At 43.1% G+C, this 17333-nt stretch overlaps 1 protein-coding gene across 2 annotated transcripts in view; it reads right to left on the reverse strand.

The window, feature by feature from the left end:
• The window catches only part of LOC109937067 (glycoprotein hormones alpha chain), a 60490-nt gene that overhangs the window by 4086 nt on the left and 39071 nt on the right, over positions 1 to 17333 (reverse strand). For both annotated transcript variants that reach the window (XM_048601448.1, XM_048601447.1), the window contains exon 3: positions 6571 to 6755. In XM_048601448.1, coding sequence (XP_048457405.1) covers positions 6571 to 6755 — 185 coding nt within the window. The remainder of the gene's footprint in view (positions 1 to 6570; positions 6756 to 17333) is intronic.

A 17333-nucleotide genomic window follows, 5' to 3' on the forward strand; every position in this document is an offset into this window, starting at 1 on the left:
CCGAAACGTCAACTTTCTTGCTCCTCTGATGCTGCCTGGCCTGCTGTATTCCTCCAGCTCCGCCCTGTTTTATCTCTATCCACTACCTCAATAACGTTTTTATAATATGATGACTAAAACTGCACAAGTGAGATCCAAACCAAAGTTTGATTGAAGTTTAGCATAAGGCCTGGTTTTCACAATTGATGGTCTTTGCTATCCTTTTGTTCCTCCACCACACCCAGACCTGTGCCTTCAAATAACAATGTGATCTCCCTATTCTTTCTACCAAAAAATACTTTCATATATTTGTCAATTATTTGCTCATTCTGTAAGTTTCTTAAGATATTCCTGTAAGTTCTTGCTCCCCACATGCATAATTTGGCTTTGTCTGAAAATTTACAAATTGTGCATTAGATTTCAAAATTGAAAATGTTAATGTAATCTGTAAATATCAGTGGCCCCAGTACTGATACTTGACAGACATCACTTCCCACCTTTTCCTTCTCTGAATAATTACAGTTTACGGACTCTGGGTAATCCAAGATGAGGACAGAAAAAAGTTGTGGCTGTAGGAGCTGCTCCTTTTTTGAGGCATTTTCGGTATTGGAGCTGATTTCCTTGAATTCTAGAAGCAATAATTACTGTCTTATAAGCTATTGCATTGTTTTGAAACTTTAGAAAGAAAAGAGATTAAAACAATAGCATTTTTAAAAAGGAGGAAAAGAGACAGGGCAGGGACCTTGTGGGAGGTGAAACAAATGGAGAAGTAAACCTGCACAGCTGTGTGATCAGGCAGTGAACCTGCACAGCTGAATACCTCTGCTATCTAGTTTCAAGTATCTCTGGACATTGGAGTCCATTCTAAGAAAAATAAACAAACAGTGAAATTCACAGCTGACCTTGTGAAACCTCTGTGGGGGAGCTCACAGGAGGGGAACAGCTAGGTGGCTAATTTTAAAGTGTAACCTCACTGTTTTTATTTGGAAATCTACAACAGTGAGTACAGTGTTTTTTTTATTGCATGTTTTACTGAGATCTGTCTCTTGATTAAACTTTAAAAATACAAAACATAGGTACTAAGTTTGCCTGGAGTTTTTAGAGCAATAAGACTGGGCTAGTTTCTGGCTCTGTAGATTGTTAAAGTGCAAAGATGGCTTTTAGTAGAGTGATGTGCTCTTCCTGTCAAATCTGGGAGATTAGGGAGAATTCCCATGTTACTGATGCGTTTGGCTGCAGGAAGTGTGTTTGGTGCAAATCATACCAGATCGCATGGATTGGTTGGAGCAGCAGTTACAGGCAATAAGCAATTTACAGGAGCTAGGGGCTGTGATGTATGGGAGTTGCAGGAAGGTAGAAAAACCACAGATACAGTCAAGTGAATGGATTACCTCCAAGAAATGTAGGAGAAGTAGGCAGGTAGTGCAGGAGATTCTTGTGGCTATCTGCATCTCAAACAATTATGCTGTTTTGGAAAATGTAGTGGGTGATGGACTCTCGGGAGCAGTGACAGCCAGGTTTCCAGTACCGAGACTGGCTCTCATGTAATGAGGGTATTTCAGGTTCCAAGCGATCAATTGTGACAGGGGACTCTCTAGTCAGAGGCACAGACAGATGTTTCTGCAGCCAACAACTAAATATCAGAATGGTGTGTTGCCTCCCTGGTACCAGGATCAAGGATATCTCGGAGAGGGCGCAGAATATTCTCAAAGGGGAGAGGAACCAATAGGAAGTCGTTGTATACATGGGAACGAACGACATAGGAAGAGGAAAGGATAAGATTCCGAAGAGGGAATATAGGAAGTTAGGAAGAAATTTGAAAAGTAGGTCCTCGAGGTTAGTGATATCTGGATTACTCCCAGTGCCACAAGAATGTGTGGCTAAGGAGCTGGTGCAGGGGAGAAGGATTCACATTTTTGGATCATTGGAATCTCTTCTGGGGTAGATGTGACTTGTATAAGAACGTTGCATTGCACCTGAATTGCAAGGGGACAAATACACTGGTGGGGAGATTTGCTAGAGCTGCTCGAGAGGATTTAAACTAGAAGGTGGAGAGTGGGTGGGACCCATGGAGATAGTGAGAAAGGGAATCAGTCTGCGACAGGTGCAGTTAGGAAAAAGGAGCAAATCAAACAGTCAGGGCAGAAGGGAACAAAGCAGAGAATGAGATAGGACTGATTAATTAAACTGCATTTATTTCAATGCAATTGGTCTAACAGGTAAGGCAGATGGACTCAGGGCATGGTTGGGAACTTGGGGCTGGGATATCATAGCGATTACTGAGATGTGGCTCAGGGATGGACAGGACTGGCAGCTTAATGTTACAGGGTATAGATGCTACAGGAAGGATAGAAAGGGGGGTGGGGGGGACAAGAGAGGATGTGAAGTGGCATTTTTGATTAAGGATAACACTACAGCTGTACTTACGGACGATGTTCCTGGCAGTATGTCAAGGAAGGTTTTTTCGAACTGAGAAATATGACAATGATGATCATCTTATTGGGATTGTACTATAGTTCCTCCCAATAGTCAGCAGGAAATTCAATATCAAATTTGTAAGGAGATCTTAGTAATCTGTAAGTATAATAGGGTGGTAATGGTAGGGGATTTTAACTTTCTAAGCATAGACTGGGACTGCCATAGTGTTAAGGGCTTGGATGGAGAGGAATTTGTGAAGTGTGTACAAGAAAATTTTCTGATTCAGCATGTGGATGTATCTACTAGAGATGGAGCAAAACTTGACCTACTCTTGGGAAGTAAGGCAGGGCAGGTGACTGAGGTGTCAGTGGGGGAGCACTTTGGGACCAGTGACGATAATTCTATTAGTTTTAAAATAGTGATGGAAAAGTATCTAAAAGTTAAAGTTCTAAACTGGAGGAAGGCCAATTTGGACGGTATTAGGCAAGAACTTTGAAAAGTTGATTGGGGGCAGATATTCACAGGTAAAAGGATGGCTGGAAAATGGGCCTTCAGCAATGAGATAACAAGAATCCAGAGACAATATGTTCCTTTTAGGGTGAAGGGCAAGGCTGGTAGTTGTAGGGAATGCTGGATGCCTAGAGAAATTAAGGTTCTGGTCAAGAAAAAGAAGAGAGCATATGTCAGGTATAGACAGTAGGGATTGAGTAAATCCTTAGAAGAGTACAAAGGCAGCTGAAGTATACTTAAGAGGGAAACCAGGAGGACAAAAAGGGGACATGAGAAAGCTTTGGCAAATGGTGTTAAAGAGAATCCAAAGGGATTCTACAAATACATTTAAGGACAAAAGAGTAGCTAGGGAGAGAATAAGGCACCTTAAAGATCAGTAAGGCTGCCTACGTGTGGAACTGCAGGAGATAGGGTAGATACTAAACAAGTATTTTGCATCAGAAGGATATGGAAGCTAGAGAACTTGGGGAAATAAATAGCGACATCCTGAAAAATATTCACACTACAAAAGGAGGCACTGGATGTCTTAAAAAGCATAAATGTGCATAAATCCCTGGGACCTAATCAGGTGTATCCTAGAACTTTGTGGGAAGCCAGGGAAGTGATTGCTGGGCCCCTTGCTGAGATATTGCATCATCGATAGCCACAGGTAAGGTGCTGGAAGGCTGGAGATTAGCTAACATGGTGCCACTATTTAAGAAAGGTGGTAAGGAAAAGCCAGGGAACTGTAGACTGGTGAGCCTGACATCAGTGGTGGGCAAGTTCTTGGAGGGGATCCTGAGGGACAGAATTTACATGTATTTAGAAAGGCAAGGACTGATTATGGATAGTGAACATGGCTTTGTGTGTGACAAATCGTGTCTCGCTAATGTGATTGAGTTTTTTGAAAAAGTAACGCAAGAGGATTGATGAAGGCAGAGTAGTGGATGTGACCCATATGGATTTCAGTAAGGCGTTCAACAAGGTTCCTCGTATTAGACTGGTTAGCAAAGTTAGATCACATGGAATACAAGGAGAACTAGCCATTTGGCAACAGAATTGGCTTGAAGGTAGAAGACAGAGGGTGGTGGTAGAGTGTTGCTTTTTAGACTGGAGGCCTGTGACTAGTGGTGTGCCAGAAGAATCGGTGCTGGGTTCACTGCTTTTTGTCATTTATACAAATGCTATGGAAGTGAACATAAGAAGTATGGTTAGTAAGTTTTCAGATGACACCAAAATTGGAGGTGTAGTGGACAGTAAAGAAGATTATCTCAGAGTACAACAGGACCTTGATCAAATGGGCCAATAGGCCAAGGAGTGGCAGATGGAGTTTAATTTAGATAAATGTGAGGTGCTGCATTTCAGAAAGGCAAACCAAGGCAGGACTTAGGGTGGCATGGTGGCTCAGTGGTTAGCACTGCTGCCTCATAGCACCAGCGACCTGGGTTCGATTCTATTCTCGGGTGACTATCTGTGTGGAGTTTGCACATTCTCCCCATGTCTGCATAGGTTTCCTCTGGGTGATCCAATTTCCTCTGACAGTCCAAAGATGTGCGGGTTAGCTCGATTGGCCATGCTAAATTGCCCATGGTGTTAAGGTTGGGTGGGTTAACCATGGGAAATGCAGGGTTTACAGGAAAGGAGTGATTTAGGTGGGATTCTCTTCGGAGAGTTGGTATGGACTCGATGGGGCAAATGGCTTGCTTCCACATTGTAGGGATTCTATGATTTTTGTGTCACTATACCAAAATATCTTTAGGGAAGGAAATCTGCTGTCCTTACCTGGTCTAGCCAGCATGTAACTCTAGATCCATAGCAATGTGTTTGACTCTTAACTGCCTTCTGAAACTGAGCAAGCCACTCTTTCAAGAACAATCAGGCATGGACAACAAATGGCCTTATATGCGACATCCACAGAAAAAAGAAAAAAAACTCAATGTCCTCCCTTACCTAATTCCTTCCAATGCTCTTCTCTCATTTCATTTACATTTGGGTTTGCATTACAGTTTACATTTCATCTCGATCCCTCTCCCCTTTACCAGGTTAAACCCTTTGCCACCTCCTTATTTACCTTTTCCACTAGGACACGGCAAGAGAAAATATTTACAGAGAGAAAGAGAGACAGAGACACAAGGCAGTTGCAGACTATCTTTTTATCTCAGAGTCAAGGGAGGAGGGGTTGTGGTAAGTGTGAAAAAGCCTGTGCAAGTATGAGATTATATTTCTTTGGCAATAAAGATTAAAATGGATAGGACACAATGGGCAGTCATAACAGTAGCTGTATTAACAGCAAACACACACCATAGTAATGACTGCATTCTTTTCACACTTTTGTTTTTTTCATTCATTCATGGGATGAGGGGTCACTGGCTAGTCATCATTTATTGCCCATCCCTAATTGGTCAGAGGGCAGTTAAAAGTCAACCACATTGCTGTGGGTCTGGAGTCACATGCAGGCCCAACCAGGTAAGGATGGCAGTTTCCTTCCCTAAAGGACATTAGTGAACCAGATCAGTTTTTCCCCCAACAATCAACAACGGATTCATGGTCATCATTAGACTCTTAATTCTAGATATTTATTGAATTGAAATTCCATCACCTGTCATGGCAGGAGCGAGGTTATGCTGCAGCTCCATAAAACCCTGGCTAGACCACACTTGGAATATTGTATTTAGTTCTGTCCGCCTCATTATATGAAGGGTATGGAAGCTTGAGAGAGGGTGCAGAGGAGATTTACCAGGATGCTGCCTGGACTGGAGGGCAGGGTCTTATGAGGAAAGGTTGAGGGAGCTAGGGCTATTTTCATTGGAGCGAAGAAGGGTGAGAGATGACTTGATAGAGGTGTACAAGATGATGAGAGGCATAGATAGAGTGGATTGCCAGAGACTTTTTCCCAGGGCAGAAATGACTATTACGAGGGGTCATAATCTTAAGGTGATTGGAGGAAGGTACAGGGGAGATGTCAGAGGTAGGTTCTTTACACAGAGAGTGGTGGGTGCGTGGAATGTGCTGCCAGCGGTGGTAGTGGAGTCAGATACATTAGAGACATTTAAGCGACTCTTGGATAGGCACATAGACGAAAGTAAAATGTAGGGTAGTTTGATTTGAGAGTAGGATAATAGGTCAACACAACATCGTGGGCCGAAGGGCCTGTACTGTGCTGTGTTGTTCTATGATTCGAACCTGGGTCCCCATAACATTATGTGGGTCTCTGGATTAACAGTCCAGTGATAATACCACTAGGCCATCGCCTCCTACTTATTGAAAGGTATTAGAATTCAACATCTAAAAGTTCAAGGGAGGAGTTCTTCAACCAATTTTGAGACTGCCCATATCTTGTATGTGCTACATTTTATTGTCATGTTCATTTAACTTAAAAGGTATTCTTCAGGAACTTTCAATGCTTTCCTACAGCTTGTAGCATAGCCAGAAGGTGTTTAGTAGTAGCATTTAAATCTGCATTAGTGCAATTAGGATACACGACATTATCTCTATTATATCTATCTCTGTTTCATACTTCCAGTTGCTAAGGATCCATACCAGGAGCAGAGTTTGGCAAAACTCCCTCACATGCAATTTCTTTAGTGTATCACTTGATTAGGTGGAAGATTGGAATACATTTTCTGTTTCATCAAAAAATTCAGTTCTTGTAATAAGATTTTCTACCTTATGCAAATGTCTTACCCTGGAAAATAATTTAGCTACACAGCATGTTGCTTCTGAAGTGATATTCTTTGGAACCAGCATTGTTTTCTTGGACCGCATTGGCGTTGGATAAGCACGGGAGAAACAACAGCCTTTACACTGGAAGATGGGTACCCCTGTTCTTGAGAAACGTGTGTTCTCCTTCAATCTACAGTCTGGACATCCTTCACAGAGAAACAGATAAAGAACAAACAGTATTCTTCCAAATATTGCATTTGTAACAAACTATATAAAAGGCAATGGCACTTTTTTTTCTTACTATGTATGCTTCCTTGAGGATACAGACATCCATTATTTATTGAAACAACCAAGTCCTGTTTGATTGACAGCTTCGGCTATTTGATCTCTACTGTCTGATTGATACTTTTATTGCCTTGTACTGAAAAAAAGTGCTTTTTTAAAACATCATGGAAAATTATTTATGATTTTCTTTAAACTTTATATACATAGCAACCTATCACCATAGGAATAGCCTGTCTTGAGGCTGCAAGATAGACCAATCAGGTTATTTGAGGGCATACTTTGAAGTGGTGAATTGAATGGCCATGGGGCTGTTTGACGAGGCATAGCCCATTATAAGATAATGAAGGGCCATAGAGGTTGAAGGAACCATGGCATAGATGGGGCATGGGGAAAGTGTGAGTGGTGAGATCTTGTTGGTCTTTCTGTTTTTTACTCTAAATGGAATGAAGTTCCACAGCTTTCTTTTCTTGCCTCTATTCTGGCAGATCCTGTGGCAGTCTCTGAACTTTTTCCGGGATCGGTGGACTAATTGGAGTCAGCAAACATCCCCATAATGGGAATCCTATCCTTGCAGGGACTTTTTTCCAAGATAATTTTGCACAGCCAAATTTCCCTGGCTCCCATTACCCAGTTGAAGTTGAAGATTCAGGCCAATCTATCAAAAGGAGTACATATAATGCGTCATTCTTCTAAGTATCCTGTCACACTAATGTCAAATTAGACATTATGCATAAGTATGCCCTCTGGCTCAATGTGAACATTGCAACAGGAGATCTGCTATCTAAGTGTGGCTGGATTCCCATTTTAAAGATGAGAATTGGTCAAGATTCATTGTTTAAGATTTTGCCTTTTGGTTTCACTTGCCTTATCAGTGACAGGATTTATCAGCATTGATATCATTTTAGGAATAGAAGAACAGGAATAGATCATTCAGCCCGCTGACCTTGCTCTGCCATTCAATTTGATCACAGCTGATCGTCTACCTTCATGACAATTTCCCGCAGTATCTCCTTATCCCTTGATATCTCTGAAATACATCCATGTCTGTCTTGAATATCTCCAAATATAGAGCTTCCACAGCTCTCTGGCATAGAGAATTCCAAAGATTCAACATCCTCCGAGTGAAGAAATTTCTCCTGATCTCTGTCTTAATTCTGAAAATACGACCCCTGGTTTTAGACTCACCGTAGCCAGGTGAAATATCTTATCTACAGCCAACCTGTCACACCCAGTAAAAATTTTGTAAGTTTAAATAAGGCCACTCTTCATCCTTCAAAACTCGAACAAGCACAGACAGTCACCTCAAATTCTAAATCCCACCATCCCAGGGATCAATCTGGTGAAAATGTATTGCACTCCCTCTGTGATAAATTTATCTCTCCTTAGAAAAGGTAACCAAAAACTGTACACAATACTCCAGATGCAGTCTCACCATGGCTCTGCACAAGTGCAGCAAAAATCTTTACTTCTGAACTCACATTCTCTTGTGTTGAAGGCCAACATTTGCCTTCTTAATTACTTGCTGCATCTGAGTGCTAACTGTAAGTGACTTATGATAAGGACACTAAGGTCCCTTTGGACAATTGCACCAATAAACCTTTCACCATTTAAGATATATTCTTCTTTTCTGGATTTTTTTTTAACCAAAATGAATAACTTCACTCTTATTCACATAATATTCCATTTTCTAGCCTATTCACTTAGCCTGAAGCTTCCTTGTGTCCTCCTCACAACTTAGATTCTCACCCACTTGAAGGCAATAAGAACTGTAGATGCTGAACCAAGAGTCTTCAGCATCTGTGTGAGGCTGGAAAAGCACATAGGTCAGACAGCATCCGTGGTGCAGGAAAGTCAATGTTTCAGGCTGAAACCCTTCGTGAGGGCAGGGGAAGGAGAGGAGAGTCCAGAAGTAAATAGAAGGAGGGGGGTGGGGCCGGGGCAAAGGTAGGTGGGATTGTGATAGGTAGACATAGGTAGGGGGTTATTGTTATTGGTCAGTGGGAAGGATGGAGTGGATAGGTGAGTAGGTAGATGGACAAGTTAGGTCAGGTGAGGGAGGAGAGGAGGAGGGCAGGGCTGGCTATGGGATAAGGCTGGGGTTGGAGGGATTTTGAAGCTGGTGAAGTCAATATTAAGATCATTAGGCTGTAAGCTCCCAAGGTGAAATATCAGGTGTTGCTCCTCTAGTTTACGCTTAGCCTCACTCTGACAGTGCTGGAGGCCAAGGACGAACATGTTGCCAGGGGAGTGAGAGGGGGAATTAAAATGGATGACAACCAGAAGGTCAGGTTAGTTGGTGCATTTCCTCCCCACCTCTGTCCACTTTCTGCAGGGACCATTCATTCTACGACTCCCTCTTCAGCTCTACATTCCGCACTAACTTCTCCACCATACCCGGTATCTTTTTCCTGCAACCACAAAAGGTGCAACACCTACCACTACACCTCCCCTCTCACTTCCGTCCAAGGCCCCAAACAATCGTTCCAGATCCAGCAGAGATCCACCTGCACTTCATCTAACCTCATCTACTGTGTCTGTTGCTCCCAATATGATCTCCTCTATATCGGGGGAACCAAATGCAGACTTGGGGGCTGGTTCACAGAGTATCTATGCTCTGCGTGCATCAACCAACCCAACCTTCCGGTTGCCATCCATTTTAGTTCCCCCTCCTACTCCCCTGGCAACATGTCCATCCTTGGCCTCCTCCACTGTTAAAGGGAGGACAAACGTAAACTGGAGAACAACACCTGATAATTCGCCTTGAGAACTTACAACCCAATGGCCTTAATATTAACTTCACTAGCCTCAAAATCCCTCCACCACCAGCCCTGCTCCTCCTCCTTGCCTTCCTGACCTGACTTAACCTGTTGATCTTCCTACTCACCAATTCGTTCCACCTTCCCACTGACCAATCATAATAACCCCTACCTGTACCTACCCATCACCATCCCACCTACTCTTCCCCCAGCCCCACCCCCCTCCTTCTATTTATTTCTCGGCTCCCCTCTCCCTCCCTAGCCCTGACAAAGGGTTTTGGCCCAAAACATTGACGTTCCTGCTCCTCAGATGCTGTCTGACCTGATGTGCTTTTCCAGCTTCACACCTATTGATTCTTACATTCTCACCCAGTTTGGCGCCTTCAGCAAATTTGGAAATATTGGGCAGAATCTTATTGGGGTCTAAGCGATATGGGCATTGCCAAAATGTGAACCAGTATTAGACAAGAAGTCCAGTAAGTCCCATATCAACCCAAGCTCATCTTGCACCATGTTTTATGTTTTTTAGAAACAGCATGGTGAGATTCTCACTGGGCAGGGATGAGATGACAGTTGATGGAGACTAATGTTTGCTAAACACCCTGTTAATGCCACAATGCACTCCATTAATATGCCCTCCCACCAAACTCACTGATCAAGCTAGATGACATGAAAATCAAAGAAACTAGAGGGGGTACCTGCAGGATTCAACTCACTGCTTGTTTCAAATGATCTCCATGTGGACATTGTGACAACATTTCAGGACATGCTTACTGCATTCATGTCTTGCCTTACTATATCGTTACATGCCTATTAGTGTGTTAGCATTTCTGCCCGGGTCAAAGATTTTCGCTACTACCATTTTGAAGTGCTCTTTAGCGCAGGCACATAGATAGACTGCTTGTCATGCTTGTCAGTATGGTACTATCCTGAGGGGGAATAGGAAACATTTTGGTGAACGGCACAATGAGATGCCAATCTAACAACTAATGCATCTGTCAATTGCCTGCAAGGCAATCACAACGCACATTCATTCACCCAAATGACCATGTTGGAGGCTAGTCCTCAGTACAGTAAAGGAGTGGTGTGCTGTCAGTCAGGGACTCCTGGTACCGTCAGTCACGGCTGCAGTCCATGCACTGTCCAGGGGCTCCAGCAAAGTCAATAGCCACTTGAAATGCTCATGGTCAGCGGATTCTGTCTAGTACATTTCAGGGAATGTTCAGCAGTCAGTCCTGCAGTGTCAGCAGAAGCAGTCTGGGGAATCAAATATTTTCAGTAGGGGAGTTCTAAACACAGAAATCAAGGATGTTGTCAACCATGTCAAGGGTGTGTTCATTGAGGTCATTCAGAAGTTTGGACAGTCATGGGTGTCTGACCATCAAACTTTCAGAAGGGTTAAAAGGGGGAGCTGTAAGGGAAGATGGGAGATCAATAATAGAAGTGATAGAGAAATCATATCTGGCACATAAGAAGATGATAGTGGATGTTGGCCGTCAGTCATCTCAGCTTCAGAACAACTCTACAGCAATTCTTTAGGGTAATGCCTGAGGCCCAACTATCTTCAGCTGGTTCATCAATGACCTTCCCTCCATAATAAGGTCTGAGGTGGGGAGGTTCACTGTTGATTGAAAAATTTTCAGCACCATTCGCAGTGCCTCAGTTACTGAAGTAGTCCGTGCCCAGATATTTAAGTCATTGAGTCATGGAATCCCTACAGTGTGAAAACAGGCCATTTAGCCCATCGAGTCCACATTGACCCTCCATTCACACCTTCCCCCTACCCTATCCTTGTGACCCCGCATTTCCTATGGCTAATCCATTTAGCCTGCACATCCATGGACACTATGGGAAATTTAACATGGCCAATCCACCTAACCTGCACACCTTTGGACTGTGGGTGGGAAACCTATGCAGACACAGGGAAAATGTGCAAACTTCACACAGACAGTTGCCCAAGGGTGAAATTCAACCCGAGTCCTTGGTGCTATGAGGCAGAAGTGCTAATCACACAGCACCTGGATAATATCCAATCTTGGGCTGAAAAGCGGCAAGTAACATTCGCATCATGCAAATGCCATGCAATAACCATCTCCAAATAAAGACAATCCCACTACCCCTTGATATTCAATGGCATTGCCATCCCCGAATCCCTCACTATCGATATATTAGGGGTTACCATTGGCTAGAAACTGATCTGGACTAGCCATATATATGGAGGGCTAGGAATACTACAGTGAGTAACTCACCTCCTGGCCCACCAAAGCCTGCCCACCATCAATAAGGCACAAATCAGGTGTGTGATGGAATACTCCCCAATTGCCTGGATGAGTGCACCTCCGATAACACTCAAGTAGCTTGATTAGCACCACATTCATAAATATCTATTCCCTCCACCACTGATGCTCCTTAAATAGCACCTTACAAGCCTATGATCAATACTATATAGAAGGACAAGGGCACATACATGATACGGGAACACCACAGGCAAGATCCCTTCCAAGCCACTCACCATCCTGACTTGCAAATTTATCTCTGTTGCTTCACTGTTGTTGGATCAAAATTCTGCGATTCCCTCCCTAACAGCATTGTGGGTCTTCCCACAGCATATGGTATGCAGCTGTTCAAAAGGGCAGCTCATCAACCACAGGCAACAAGGGATGGGCATTAAATAATGGCCCAGCCAATAGTGCCCACATCTCAGAAGTGAATAAAACAAAGCAGAGGCACTTGTAAAAGGGGGGATAAGGATGGTGATTGGTGGAAAATTCAAGATGAAAGGAGTGAATACATGTACAAAGTACAGCTGCATAGGATTTGGAATCGTTTCATCGTCCCCTTGCTAGGCATGCAGAGTGAAGGAGCCTAGTGGACAAATGCTGCTCAAAGTTGATTTGCTACATGTCACAGATGCTTGCAAATTGAACTTGGTTATCTCAACACTATTGAAGTTATCAGCAATAATGTCACAAAAGACCACATAACTTCACTACAAGTGCCACGGTGGTCTAGGTTGAATGTACCCTGAGGTTTGGCATTTAGAGTCAAAAAGTCACAGAGATCTACTGTATAGAAAAAGATCCTTCAGCCAATCGCATCTCGGTCAATCAAAAATAACCACTTAACTAATCTAATTCCACGTTCTAGCACTTGCATGGGGTGATACTTTAATGTGGGTCCAGGCTGGTGGTGGTGTCCCACTGTAGGCATATCCTTTTCAGTGACATGTGGTGATCACTTAGACAGCACTGCATCTTCAACAAGTTGCTGCACATAAAGACAGACAAATGCTCTCTAATCCACATCCAGTATACCTCAGCACCTCAGAGGATTCCTCATCTGCAACCTATAACATCAACAACTCTTTTGCTCCCTCTGTGTCCGATTTAACCTTTTTTCACTAACAGTGATGGGATCTTCCGTTGGAGGCATATTGATTGTAGAGAAAATAAAAACTGAAAAAACTGGGGATGCTGTAAATCAGGAACAAAAACAAAGTTGCAGGAAAGTCTCAGCAGGTCTGGCAGCACCTGTGAAGGAAAAAACAGAGTTAACGTTTCGGGTCTGGTAACCCTTCCTCAGAACTGGTGGTGGCTGGGAAAACGTCAGTTTATATGCAGAAAAAAAGGGAGGGGGATGGGGTAGGGAGTAAACGATAGGATAGAGCCTAAAGAGAGAGAAAAGCAGACAAAGAGTTGATAACAATCAGGCTGGGAGGGCGAATAGTTGTTAATGGGGACTATTAGTAACTAATAACAGGTCGTGTGTAACGGCAGGCTATGTGGTAACAAAGCCTAGTGTGTGGGGTCGTGGGCTGGAACATGGGAGAGTTTAGGCCCTAAAATTATTGAAGTTGATATTGAGACTGGAGGGCTGCAGGGTCCCCAAGCAGAAAACGAGGTGTTGTTCTTCCAGCTTGTGTTGAGCTTCGCTACAATACTGCAGCAAGCCAGAGACAGAGATGTTGGCCAGGGAACAGGGTGGTGCATTAAAGTGGCAGGCAACAAGTAGTTCAGGGTCTTTTTTCCAAGCAGAACGTAGATGCTCTGTGAAGCGGTCACCCAGTCTACGCTTCGTTTCCCCACTGTAGAGGAGACCACATTGTGAGCAGTGAATGCAGTAGACTAGATTCTGGGAAGTCCAGGTGGAGTGTTGCTTCACCTGGAAGGTATGTTTGGGCCGTTGGATACTAGGGAGGGAGGAGGTAAATGGGCAGGTGTTGCACCTTCGCCAGTTACAGGAGAAGGTACCGTTGGGCTGTGGGAGGGTGTTGGGGGTGAAGGAAGTGTGGACCAGGGTGTCCCAGAGGGAACGGTCCCTGCGGAAGGTGGACAAGGGAGGAGAGGGGAATTTGTGTCTGGTGGTGGCATCTTGCTGGAGGTTGCAGAAATGGCATCTGATGATCGCTGTGGGAGTCAGTGGGTTTGTGGTGGATATTAGTGGCCAGTCTATCCCCAGAAATGGAAACAGAAATGTCGAAGAGGGAAGGGAGGAGTCAGAGATAGACCAGGTGAAAGTGAGGGCAGGGTGGAAATTGGAGGCGAAGTTGATGATTGTAGGGAAATTATTCAAGAAGGTTCTTAGGGACAGGATTTACTCGCATTTGGAGAAGAATCGAATTATTAGAGATAGTTAGCATGGCTTTATGTGGGGAGGTCTTGTCTCACAAAGGTGATTAAGATGTTTGAAGAAGAGACACAAAAATGATTGATGATGGTAGGGTGGTGGATGCTGTCTACATGCACTTCACTAAGGTATTTGACAAGGTCCCTCATGATAGGCTGATCCAGAAGATTATGTTTCATGGAATTCATGACGAATTGGCAAGTTGGATACAAGTTTGGCTTGGTCACAGAGACAAAGGAAAGGTATTTTTCTGACTGGAGGTCTGTGACTAGTAGTACTCTTCAAGGATCAGTGCTATGGCCTCTGTTATTTGTAATATCTGTAAATGATTTGGATGCAAATGTAGGTGGTCTGATTAGTAAGTTTACACATGACACAAAAATTGGTGGAATTGTGGGTAGTGAGGAAGGTTATCAAAGATACAGCAAGATATAGATCAGTTGGAAAGTTGAGCAGATGAATTGCATATGGTTTTATTGAGACAAGTGTGAGCTGACACATTTGGGATATGCAGAGGAATCTTGAAGTCCAAGTCCATAGCTCCCTGAAAGAAGCAACAGAAGTGGATAAGCTGGTAAAGAAGGCATACGGCATGCTTGCCTTCAGCAGTAGGGGAATTGAGCGTAAAAGTTGGCAATTCATGTTGCACCTGTAAAAGAATTTAGTTAGGCTACATTTGGAGTATTATGTGCAGTTCTGGTTACCATACTATAGGAAGGAAATGAAGGCTTTGGAAAGGGTGCAAAAGAGGTTTACCAGGATGTTGCATGGATTGGAGTGTATTAGCAAAGGACTGGACAAATTTGGATTATTTTTGCTACAGCATGGGAGGCTGAGGACAAACTGATAGAAGTATATAAAATTATGACAGGCATGGATAGGGTGGATAGTTTTTTCCAGTGTGGAAATATCAAATACTAGGGGCATAGATTTAAGGTGAAAGGGGAAACATTTAAAGGAGTTGTGCAAGGAAAGTTTTTTTGCACAGACGGTGGTAGATGCCTGGAACATGCTGCTGGGGAGATAGTAGAATCAGAGATGTCAGTAAAGTTTAAAAGGCATTTAGATGAACACATGAACAGGCAAGGAATAGAGGGATATGGACCATGTACAGGCAGGTAGGATTAGTTTAGAATGTCATCACAGTTGGCACAGACATGTTGGGCCAAAGGGCCTGTTCCTGTGCTGTATCATTCTATATTGATGCAAAGTATTGGTCTAATGCTATCAATGCCTCAGCAGAGACTTTAGTGAAACATCATACAGATCTCTTGAAAATCCAGTTCTGCTCCTTGGACAGGTAGGGAGGTGCCTTCAAGTCTAGACCAGATAAAGTGTGTTGCATCATCCTGGCATGTTCAGCCCTGCAAAATTGGAGCAGGCAATAAGGTGATATACTGGATGCAGAGCAACTGAGAAAATGCTTTTCACTGTATTTCGGTACATATGATAATAAAATCAAAACCAAAAATCAAAAATCAAAAATAAACAAAAGGGACTAATCTTCTTCTGAGGGAGATGGTCACACTGGGGATGAAGAAGCTGACATTGTCCATGACAGAGCTCAGCTATCACTGGCTCTACAAGCCTGACAGTATCTCATTGACACCTGGTTTCAAGATAAGAGAGCTTGGTGTAGCACACAATCGCTAACTATAAAATAATCTTTGGTCATGAAGCAGAAATCTAGTTGGTATTGTGGGGGCAAAGTTCACCTTTGTTGGCTTTGTTTGAGTTCCCTTTTCTGTAAATGAAAGTTTACACTTCTATTTATCCAATTGTTTGCCCATATGTGATGTTCCTCTACTGGTCAATTACAAGATTCAGATCTACAGTGGGCATTGGGGTAGCAATGATTTAGAGAGGTTGTTCAGATGGAATGTAAATAAGGGCAGGTAAAATATGTAGCATGGTGGTTAAAGTGACTAAGATGAGAGAATGGGGTTGTATACGTGAGGGACCGTTAGTCATGCAAACTATATACTATTGGCAGTGTGGCTTATACCTACTGTGTCATTACGCTGTCGATGAGGAGCAACATCGTATTGCCAATACTTGCCTGGCTGCACAGCAGTCTTTCAAAGTTGGCACACTCACAAAGAATTGTAATCTTTCAGTGTATATCTTCAGATTGGCGAGTTGTTTCATGAAAGGTGCATGGCAAAATGAGGTGGAGGTTGGACATGAGAGATGCCACAGGGGCATAGTAGGTAATTAATGAGGCAAGTTTGATAAGATATTTCAAGAAAACATGCTTGGCCTTACGGCGAAAAATGTTCTAAACCACTCAACACAATTCAAAATTAGAAACAAAAAGACTCTGCCCAGAATAGGTCCCTCCACATCCAAATCAACTGTATAAATAGTGAAAAGCTGTGGACCTGGCACTGACCCTTGCAGTATCCCTCTAGTAACTGCCTGGGATCCTGAAATGATCCAAAACTCCATTCTCCGCTTTCTGTCTGTTAAACAATTCTCAATTCATGCAAGTATATTTCCCCCAATCCCATGTGGTCTAGTTTTATTTACTCGCCTTCTGCGTGGACCTCAAAATCCTTTTGAAAATCCACATAGACCACATCCATGATTTTCTTTTATCAGTGCTACAAGCATATCCCCAAAACTCCAATAGGTTTGTCAATAAGACTTCCCCTTCCTAAATCCATTTTCAATTGGTTGATTCTTTTCTAAATGTCCAGTTATTTCATCCTCCCTTGTAATACACTCTAACACTTTCTTTACTATTAACATCAAACTGACAAATCCGTGGTTCTCCTTCGTCCTTTCCTCTTAAATAGTGGAGTTACATTTTAACTGTCTAGACCACAGAAATTTGTCCAGAATCTCCACAATTTTGAAAGACATTCACCAATGCATCCATTATCTCTCTTGCCATCTCCTTTAATACTCATTGGTTGAAGTTTATATGATCCAGTGGATGGTCCAACTTGCAATCCTGTTGACTTTTCAAGTAAAGGGATGAAGGGTCTGATGAAGGGTCTAGGCCTGAAACGTCAGCCTTTCTGCTCCTCTGACGCTGCTTGGCCTGCTGTGTTCATCCAGCTCTGCACCTTGTTGTCTCGGATTCTCCAGCATCTGCAGTTCCTACTATCTCTG

Source organism: Rhincodon typus, chromosome 9 (assembly GCF_021869965.1).
Source record: "Rhincodon typus isolate 14 chromosome 9, sRhiTyp1.1, whole genome shotgun sequence".
NCBI classification, from domain to species: Eukaryota; Metazoa; Chordata; class Chondrichthyes; order Orectolobiformes; family Rhincodontidae; genus Rhincodon; species Rhincodon typus.